This window comes from Lethenteron reissneri, unplaced genomic scaffold, assembly GCF_015708825.2.
Source record: "Lethenteron reissneri isolate LAM-NWPU_2019-01 unplaced genomic scaffold, ASM1570882v1 scaffold_1115, whole genome shotgun sequence".
Taxonomy (NCBI): domain Eukaryota; kingdom Metazoa; phylum Chordata; class Hyperoartia; order Petromyzontiformes; family Petromyzontidae; genus Lethenteron; species Lethenteron reissneri.
In genome coordinates this window covers 28,838-39,190 of record NW_026890800.1, presented here as the reverse complement: position 1 = coordinate 39,190, position 10,353 = coordinate 28,838, and the positions used below count along the sequence as shown (strand labels likewise).

The 10,353-nt window shown below is 52.4% G+C and overlaps 1 protein-coding gene across 1 annotated transcript; it reads left to right on the top strand.

Moving 5' to 3' along the window:
• Positions 1 to 546: 546 nt before the first annotated feature.
• Positions 547 to 1,038, top strand: LOC133361493 (acanthoscurrin-2-like). Its single transcript, XM_061580406.1, has one exon. The coding sequence runs from the start codon at positions 547 to 549 to the stop codon at positions 1,036 to 1,038; it is 492 nt and encodes a 163-aa protein (XP_061436390.1).
• The last annotated feature ends 9,315 nt before the right edge of the window (positions 1,039 to 10,353 follow it).

Below are 10,353 nucleotides of genomic sequence, written 5' to 3'. Positions count from 1 at the left end.
TGTGTGTGTAAGGTGTGTGTGTGTAGGGTGTGTGTGTGTGTGTGGGTGTGGGGTGTGTGTGTGTGTGTATAGGGTGTTGTGTATAGGGTTGTGTGTAGGTGTGTGTGTAGGGTGTGTGTGTGTGTAGGGTGTGTGTGTGTGTGGTGTGTGTGTGTGTGTAGGGTGTGTGTGTGGTAGGGTGTGTGTGTGTGTAGGGTGTGTGTGTGTGTAGGGTTGTGGTGTGTGTGGTGGGTGTGGTGTGGGTGTGGTGTGTAGGGGTGTGTGTGTAGGGTGTGTGTGTGTAGGGTGTGTGTGTGTAGGGTGTGTGTGTAGGGTGTGTGTGTAGGGTGTGTGTGTGTGTAGGGTGTGTGTGTGTGTAGGGTGTGTGTGTGTGTAGGGTATGTGTAGGGTGTATGTGTGTAGTGGTGTGTGTGTGTGTGTGTGGGTGTGTGTGTGTGTAGGGTGTGTGTGTAGGGTGTGTGTGTGTAGGGTGTGTGTGTGTGTGTGTGTGTGTTGTGTGTGTGTAGGGTGTGTGGGGGGTGTGGGGGGGGGCACCTGCGGCTCGGCATGCTACAGGTGCCCCCTCTGGGCTTCACCTCCTTGCGCCTCTTCGGCTGCCCCCTAGCGGGCAGCTCGCTAGGGGGCAGCTCGCTAGGGGGCAGCCCGCTAGGGGGCAGCCCGCTAGGGGGCAGCTCGCTAGGGGGCAGCTCGCTAGGGGGCAGCCCCCTAGGGGGCAGCTCGCTAGGGGGCAGCCCGCTAGGGGGCAGCCCGCTAGGGGGCAGCCCGCTAGGGGGCAGCTCGCTAGGGGGCAGCTCGCTAGGGGGCAGCCCCCTAGGGGGCAGCTCGCTAGGGGGCAGCCCGCTAGGGGGCAGCCCGCTAGGGGGCAGCCCGCTAGGGGGCAGCTCGCTAGGGGGCAGCTCGCTAGGGGGCAGCCCCCTAGGGGGCAGCTCGCTAGGGGGCAGCCCGCTAGGGGGCAGCCCGCTAGGGGGCAGCTCGCTAGGGGGCAGCTCGCTAGGGGGCAGCCCGCTAGGGGGCAGCCCGCTAGGGGCAGCTCGCTAGGGGGCAGCCCGCTAGGGGGCAGCCCCCTAGGGGGCAGCTCGCTAGGGGGCAGCCCGCTAGGGGGCAGCCCGTTTTAATGGGGGAGGGGAGGGGGAGGGGGGGTATCTCTTGAACGTGATTCAACGTGACGGATAATTAATTAAATATGTCGGGGAATGGGGGGGGGGGGGGTCACTATGGGATGTCTTGGTGACAACAAAATGAACAATAGTCAAACTGTGATTGTTAAATAATAACTTGATGTGTGTGGGGGATACATAATAGCGTTTAGTCCATCACCGTTTTGTTTATTTGAGTCAACAATTGTTTGTTACCTGCTGCTGTGTGTGTGTACAAGTAGTTCCGCGTGTGATGTGGCTCCCGGACTATTTTTTTTCATTACTTCTGTGTACCTGCTGTGTGTGTGTGTACAAGTAGTTCCGCGTGTGATGTGGCTCCCGGACTATTTTTTGTTCATTACTTCTGTGTACCTGCTGTGTGTGTGTACAAGTAGTTCCGCGTGTGATGTGGCTCCCGGACTATTTTTTTGTTTATTTCTTCTGTGTACCTGCTGTGTGTGTGTGTGTGTGTACAAGTAGCTCCGCGTGTGATGCGGCTCTCGCATTATTTTTTGTTTATTTCTTCTGCGTACCTGCTGTGTGAGTGTGTACAAGTAGCTCCGCGTGTGATGCGGCTCTCGCACTATTTTTGTTTATTTCTTCTGTGTACTTGCTGTGTGAGTGTGTACAAGTAGCTCCGCGTGTGATGCGGCTCTCTCACTATTTTTTGTTTATTTCTTCTGTATATCTGCTGTGTATGTGTGTGTACAAGTAGCTCCGTGTGTGATGCGGTTCTCGGACTATTTTTTGTTAATTTTTTCTGTGTACCTGCTGTGTGTGTACAAGTAGCTCCACGCGTGATGCGGCTCTACAAATATTTTGGTCAAAGACACAAAAAAAAACACGCAAAAAATTGCGTGCACGTAGGTCGACTCGGCCTCAAATGATCGCACCCGGTGCGGTGTTTGTCAAACATCACAACCAGGGAGACAAAGGCGGCCGGAAGTGGTGGTGCTGCTGGCCACCCACACCCTCTCGTGCGCCGTCACGGCCTTCACAGGTGCTGCTCGCTAACAGCACTTGCCCCAACAGTCTGTTAAGACTATCCGGGTGATCTTTATATTTATATCTACAGAGTGGAGTTCATCGCTTAGCGCGCTGCGCTACGAACCCGGCGATCCGAGTTCGATTCCCACTCACGGCCAACAGCAATGGCAGCGAATATCCGAACCGGTCCTGTGCCCTTCCCTTAGGTCGACTCAGCCTTAAATGAGTCACTGGTGCCGTATGTAAAACATCAGAACTGGGAAGACAAAGGCGGCCGGGCGTGGTGTTGGTCACACACGCACGCCTTACCTTGCGTGCCGTGCCCGTTCGCTAACAGCACTTGCCCCCACAGCCTGTTAAAGCCTATACGGGGATCTTTGTATTTTGTATATGTACGTGAAGGCTTGCATGTATGCAGTGTGTCTGTGTATATGCTACATACCACGGGGAGCGGTAGTGTAGCGGTAAGCACGCAGCGCTATGAACCCGGCGACCCGAGTTCGATGCCCTCTCAATAGTCTGTTAAGGCTTTACGGGGGAGCTTTGTCTTTGTATATACTAAATATACGCGTTTCCGTCTGAATGTATTTCGTGCGTTTGTATATATGTGTGTGCACTTGCCCCAACAGTCCGCCAAGGCTACACGGGGGACCTTTCTCTTTTCTGTAGTGTAAGCTCGCTTGACGCACCCCCCCCTCCCCCCCCCCGAATCATATAGAACGGCCGATATTTAATCCACGCAGACACGATCAAGGATCAATAATATTAACGTGTTTAAGCAAACAGACAGTCCACCGCCGGCTGCATTAACGAATTAAGTCGTGTTCCTTGGCCACTTATTTTGCCGAGCTGCGTGATATCTGCAGTCAGGGGCACGGTGGCGCACGAAGTGACGTCTCTCCCACAGTGCCACTTCTCCCGGCAGGACTTGTTGTCTGACAGGCAGAGGTCGCAACGGGGTTTGATTCCTTACCCGTACCCGTACCCGGCCGCACCAGGGTCGCAAATGGGTACCCGTACCCTACCCGAAATGAGTGGCAAACGGTTACTCACCAGTGACTCACGGCCTACCCGTACCCGTACCCGGCCGCACCAGGGTCACAAACGGGTACCCGTACCCGTACCTGGCCAGGTACGGGTAGCCGGGTATCGGGTAGTGTACGAGTATCGGGTACCCGGTTGCGACCTCTGCTGACAGCTGGAGACACTGAACTGTGGCTCATTTGCAGGCCGATGTAGACAAATTATTATCGAGGCTTCACCCCCCTCCCTCCCCCTGTTTCCTATGCGTACATTGTCAGTAGACCCCCCCCCCCCCCATACGCACGCGTACGCAATTGGGTGCCCCCCCCCCTCTCCACCCTCTGTGCGTACGAGATGGATGGCCCCTTAGTTGTTCGCTGACAGCCCCGTGTCCCAACAACTGTTGAAGTTGTAGTAACAACTCGAGCAAGCGTGGAACGTTGCGCCAACGTTAAATTCACGTTGGCATCTTCTTGTTTTCTTTCGGTAAAGTCACGTAGAAGGGAAGTAATAAAATAATAAAAATAAAACATAATAAAACAATTCTCACGACGTTTCGGCTACAAACGAAGCAGCCGTCTTCAGGTGAAGAATGAGACACTACCAAACTAGGAGCTTATATAAGCTGCATTGGGGGTTGAAGAGCGCCTTAACAAAAGAATGTGCATGTGAAGAGGGATTTAGCATATTCATGGAAAATGCGTAGGCGTTGGGCGGGGGGTGTCAAAGTCATATTATGCCCATGCATTATGCAGGATCAGCAGCAACCAAGGGGGGTGCAGGGATTAGCAGTAACAAAGGAAAGGAATGTTAATGATATGTAGCTGCAGTTACTCAACAACACGTAGAAAACTAAAGTATAAACTACATAAAAAACTAAAGTATAAACTGCATCGCACCATCAGTATACTTACTATACTCTATAATAAGCTGAGTTACTAACAGCAAGTAATACATTACAATTTTACCTCGTAAAAATTCTATAATATGCTTCCATCTAAACCTTATTCTCTTACATCACACGAGCATATACCGTACTATATACTGCCATAGATAAACCCAACATTAAATTATATACTGTATTGCTGTAAACCAACCTATATCTTATACATTTAATATCACACTATGTATTATTCTACACACCCTAATGTGTATCGAAATGGTTTATTACGTCCTTCCAATGATTGCTGAGCCAGAATCCATCTTCTCGGTTAAAGTTGTCTCTGTGTTTGTATATGTGGATCGCCTCATGAACGAATCTCTCATGATAGCCAGATGGCTTGCAGAGAACCTCTGTCTTGGAGAAGTCAATATCATGTGAGCCCACTGAGTTGTAACAGTGATCTGCCACGGCTGAGGTGTTAGTCCTACCGTGTTTCAGGTCAGCTTTATGTTCACGGATGCGGTCCGAGACATGTCGTTTGGTTTCCCCAATGTAACTGCTACCACAGAGGCAACTTAGTTTGTAGACGCCAGGGTACTGTATGTCTGGAACCACATCTTTTACAGACGGTACCAGATCACGGATTTTATGTACTGTGTTGAATCGGACCTGGATCTTGTGTTTAATCAGGATTTTGGAGATCTTTTTGTGACCCCAGCAATGTAGGGTAAGGTGATGGTCTTGAAAGGCTCCTCAACAGGATCCTTCTTGATGGTTGGAGTGATGGCTTTGCGGATTGTATAGTCGGAGTAACCATTTGCCTTAAGAGCTTGGCGTACGTGTTTGAGTTCACTGGAAATGTGTTCATGGTCGGAGATGCATTGGGCTCTATGATATAGAGTCTTGATGAGGGAATTCTTCTGAGATGGATGGTGGTGGGAATCCGGTTTTAGATAAGCATCCGTGTGGGTGGCTTTCCTGTAGACAGAGTGGCTCATTGAACCATCAGGTCTCCTTTTGATTAGGACATCCAAAAAGGGTAGCTTGCCATCATTTTCGACTTCCATGGTGAATCTGATGGCTGGGTGTATGGAATTGATGTGGTCGAGAAATTGGTCTAGAGCAGGCCGGCCATGTGGCCAGATGACAAAAGTGTCGTCTACGTACCTCTTCCATAAGGTCGGGCGTAGAGTGGCAGTCTGGATGGCGTCCGTCTCAAATTTCTCCATGAAGATGTTGGCTACAACCGGAGATAGGGGGGAGCCCATTGGGGTGCCCTCAATTTGCTTGTAGAAGGTTCCATTCCAGGTGAAGTATGTATTGGTTAAGCAGTGTCTCACCAGGGGGGGTACCCCAGCATTCAGTCCTTGATGAACCAAGTCTTCAATGATTGCGATGGTGTCAGGCACAGGTACCTTGGTGAACAAGGAAACCACATCAAAACTGACAAGCAGGTCGTCTGGGGACAGGGCAATCCCCTTGATTGTCGATACCAGGTCAGTAGAGTTTAGTACTGCAGAGGTGGTTTTTCCAGTGAAAGGCCGTAGGATTTCGGACAAAAAACGAGCCAGTTTGTAAGTGGGGGAGTTGATAGTAGAGACAATGGGACGAAGAGGTGTATCTTCTTTATGTATCTTTGGCAAGCCGTACAATCTTGGTGGTCTGGCTGCAGAAGGTTTCAACGAGAACTGTTTGGTCTGATCAATTAATGCGGTTGAAGCAGAAATGATGTTGTTGGTTTTGGAGACGAGGCTGTTGGTGGGGTCTCTTTTTATTTTTGTATAGCTGCCATCGTTTAGTAGTTCTTGAATTTTGTTGTTGTATTCTATTTTGTCCATGATGACAGTGGCATTGCCTTTGTCGGCTGAGAGGATGACAATGTCATCCCTCTTTTTTAATTGAGCTAATTCAAAACGCTCCTCTTTGCTGATGTTGCTAGCTGGCATCTTAGCGTTTTTGAGGGTTACAGAGATTTCGGATCTTGCTGGCATGTTTTGCTGCGACGTTGGTTCAACGTTGGCATGTTTACCGGGACAATGACATCCTTGTCTAATACTATATGTGTACGTTACAGTTACGTGTGCTGTCTGTGTGGTTGTTTGTATACTGTATCTGTATGTTGCGAGGAGCGGTGGTGGAGGGATTAGCGCGCCTGCACTACGAACCCGGCGACTCGAGTTCGACTCTCGCTCACGGCCAACACCAGTGACGATTGTATTTATCTGCACCGGTTCTGGATCTCCCCTGGGTTAACTCAGCCTCAAATGAGTACCTGGTGAGCTGTGTAGTAAACATCGCCACTGGGGAGACAAAGGCGGCCGGGCGCGGTGCTGGCCACTCACCCCTTTGCGTGCCGTGCCGGCTTTCATAGGTGCTCGCTAACAGCACTTGCCCCAAAAGTCTGTTACAGGCTATACGGGCAATCTTTGTCTTTGTGTCCGTGCATTCGCGGGTGAGTCCGTGGGTGGAAGTGGAGCTGAGTGGACTTGCCGATGACCGGTACCAGCGGTGTCAAGATCGGCCTCTGTGGAGGAGGCTCGTGAAGGACGCTGCTGCTGGACAGTTGAAGGCAGTCGCCCTCCAGCAACAACGGAGGGCGGAGGAGCGACGCTCACAACAACGAGTCGAGCGCCGGGCGGATAAAACGCAGCGAGGTGGCACAGTGGGGGAGTACAGGTGGTGCCCCAACAGCCGGCGAAGGCTTAACGGATGATCTTTGTCTTTGTATATGAGTATGTTATGTTTGTATATAATAACAAATATGTATAGATAGCACGTGTTCATCCGTGCATAGATGCTGCCTGACGCAATACTAGGGGCGCCACGGTGGCGAGATGTTAACTACCTCGCCTGGTATGCAGGAGGTCGTGGGTTCGATCCCGACCCTGACGCCTGCTGTGTGTTTGGAGTTTGCGTGTCTCTCATCATCATCACGGTGGCTAGGAGATGTTAACTACCTCGCCTGGTATGCAGGAGTGCGTGGATTCGATTCCGACCCTGACGCCTGCTGTGTGTTTGGAGTTTGCGTGTCTCTCATCATCATCACGGTGGCTAGGAGATGTTAACTACCTCGCCTGGTATACAGGAGGTCGTGGGTTCGATCCCGACCCTGACGCCTGCTGCTGTATATTTGAAGTATGCGTGTCTCTCTCTCCGTGGTGGTCGCGTGGATTTTTCTCCGGTCCTCCGCTGTTAACCCCTCCACATTTAAAATCGACGTCAAGCGTTTAGAGAGTATTCGCCTGCTATAGATGTCCACGTGATGATGACGATGATGAGCCCACGTCGTTGAGCGATCATCTGTGATAGCCAGGTCGCTTCTGACCAGCCACGTAGCTTCCGTGCGGCCTTACCTGGTAACATGAAATACACACACACAACTTTTGAATGGTTCGCGCGCACCGCACTTGCAAAATGCAGAGGTGGCCAGAAACATTGGGGGGACATCTCTAAACCCCCCCCCCCAGTCCCCTTCCACTCCCCCTCCAACCCCCCACTGCCTCTGTTCACCCCGCAGTCGGTCGTGTGCGGTGTGGTAAAATGTGGGTCGTTTTATTTTTCTGTAAATCTAAATTCAAACACCATTGATTATTCATACGTTCACAGTGTGTGTGTGTATATGCACGCTACATATACACACACGTGCACACTCGATCCTTACTTTCAAGCCCTTGTTTTTTTTTTATAAATCCACTGCTGGATGAATGAAGCCCTCCCACACACTGTGTTCGCCATGGGCGAGAGGGGGGGGCTAGTGGTTATTGTTTGACCATACTTCACCACGCTGGTAATTGCGGATTAGCTGGGTCATCCTTGCGTTGTTTGCACTCCACCTCTCTGGCCTCTCCTCGATGAAGGACCATTGCCCGAAACGTCGCCTACATTATATACACACACACAAACCGTGGGCACGAGAAGATGAAGGCGCAGCATCTGCAAACGCTGCTCGCGCAACTGCTGACGGATGGACCGCCACCATCGGGAGCTCTAGAGAGAGAGAGAGACATCCTCGATGTATCTTCTTGGTTATAATCGGTTCTTTACCCTTCTATCTGGCAACAAAACTGACACCTTTTTTCTATCCCTTCTATCTGTTGCCAGATAGAAGGGTAAAGAACCGATTATCATATTTTACTGGCAAATGAGGTCCCCATAGTGTAGATCTTCTTGGTTCTTTCGGTAAAGTAACGTAGAATGGAAATAATAAAATAATAAAAATAAAACATTATAAAATAGTTCTCACGACGTTTCGGCCACAACGCAAGCAGACTCTGTCTTCTCGACAGACCTGTTCTCCACCTGAGGACGGCTGCTTGCGTTGTGGCCGAAACGTCTTATTTTTATTATTTTATTATTTCCATTCTACGTGACTTTACCGAAAGAACCAAGAAGATGAATCCCTGCAGTCACGAAAGCTTAAAATCGAAAAATCCTCGATGTACTCTTCCACGCTGCCCCGCCAGACGGACGACTCGAAGGAGGTGCCAGTGACCCCTCACTCTGTACCCCACCACGACACGCGATTCACATCCCGATCGCCTGACTGCTGGAGATTTGATAACAACAACAACAACAACAAAATGACGTGCATCGTTATTTCAACTGCCGCGCCCGGAGATCGAGTTGACCTGACTTACCGACCTCTGGATTGCAAGCCCAGTGGCTTGTTTGTTTAAAGCACGGCAGCATCATCGCCATGTAAGTAAACACGTCCAGACAAATCACGATGAAAAAGGGATGGATTTAGAGAGGTGGAAGGTGGAGAGGGGGGAGATGGATGGGGGGGGGGGGGAAGTGTGGGGGGGGGTGAAGTGGGGGGGGGGGTGAAGTGGGGGGGGGTGAAGTGGGGGGGGGTGAAGTGGGGGGGGGGGGTGAAGTGTGTGGGGGGGGATGAAGTGGGGGGGGGGTGAAGGGGGGGGGGTGAAGTGTTAGGGGTGGTGAAGGGGGGGGGGGTGAAGTGTGGGGGGGTGAAGTGGGGGGGGGGTGAAGTGTGGGGGGGTGAAGTGGGGGGTGAAGTGTGGGGGGGTGAAGTGTGGGGGGTGAAGTGGTGTGGGGGGGGTGAAGTGTGTGGGGTGGAGTGGGGGGGGTGAAGTGGGGGGTGAAGTGTGGGGGGGTGAAGTGGGGGGGGTGAAGTGGGGGGTGAAGTGTGGGGGGTGAAGTGGTGTGGGGGGGGTGAAGTGTGTGGGGTGGAGTGTGGGGGGGTGAAGTGGGGGGTGAAGTGGGGGGGTGAAGTGGGGGGGGGTGAAGTGGGGGGTGAAGTGTGGGGGGGTGAAGTGGGGGGATGAAGTGGGGGGGGTGGAGTGTGGGGGGGGGTGAAGTGTGGGGGTAGAGTGGGGGGGTGGAGTGTGGGGGGTGAAGTGGGGGGGGTGAAGTGGGGGGGGTGGAGTGGGGGGGGTGGGGTGGGGGGGGGGTGAAGGGTGGGGGGGTGAAGTGGGGGGGTGAAGGGTGGGGGGGGTGAAATGTGGGGGGAGGTGAAGTGGGGGGGGGTGGAGTGTGGGGGGGGTGAAGGGTGGGGGGGTGAAGTGGGGGGGGGGGGCAGGAGGCAGCTGTCACGCATCACCTCCCGCCCCCCCACAACGCGGCACAGAGGTAATGAGATCAAGAGGGGTGCTGATGGTGGTTAGAGTGGGGGGGGGGAGTAGGGGGGGGGGGCTACGCGAAGCAAGGCCGTACTAGCCCCCCCCCACCACCAGCCCCTTCCACAAAAAGTAAAAAACATCCTTGCCCAATTACAGATAATCACCCTTAATTACCAATGCTGCCGCACGCCATTATGCCCAATTAGGATATCTTATAATAATAAATAAGTCGACAATGGCTTTCACCCTTAGGAGCGTTACACATTCCCTGTGCCGTGCGTGCTTGTCCGGCGAAGATCATGGGCCATGTCCCAGGGTACACGTCTCCCGAGGAGATGGAACGAGGAGCCGCTCTGTGTGTGTGTGTCTGCCGGTGCAAGATGGATTGTTACAACAACAAGAACAACAACGGAGGAGGGTCGACGTTCACAACAGCGAGCGAAGCGGCTGGGGGGGGGGGGGTGCTTCGGTGGCTAGGAGATGTTAACTACCTCGCCTGGTATGCAGGAGGTCGTGGGTTCGATCCCGACCCCGATGCCTGCTGTTGTATATTTGCAGTTTGCAGTGTCTCTATCTCTCTCTCATCATCATCACGGTGGCTATGAGATGTTAACTACCTCGCCTGGTGTGCAGGAGGTCGTGGGTTCGATCCCGACCCCGATGCCTGCTGTTGTATATTTGCAGTTTGCAGTGTCTCTATCTCTCTCTCGTCATCATCACGGTGGGCTATGAGATGTTAACTACC

Excerpts from the sequence above, each read along its gene's own strand:
- LOC133361493 (XM_061580406.1), top strand. The coding sequence starts at position 547 with ATGCTACAGGTGCCCCCTCTGGGCTTCACCTCCTTGCGCCTCTTCGGC.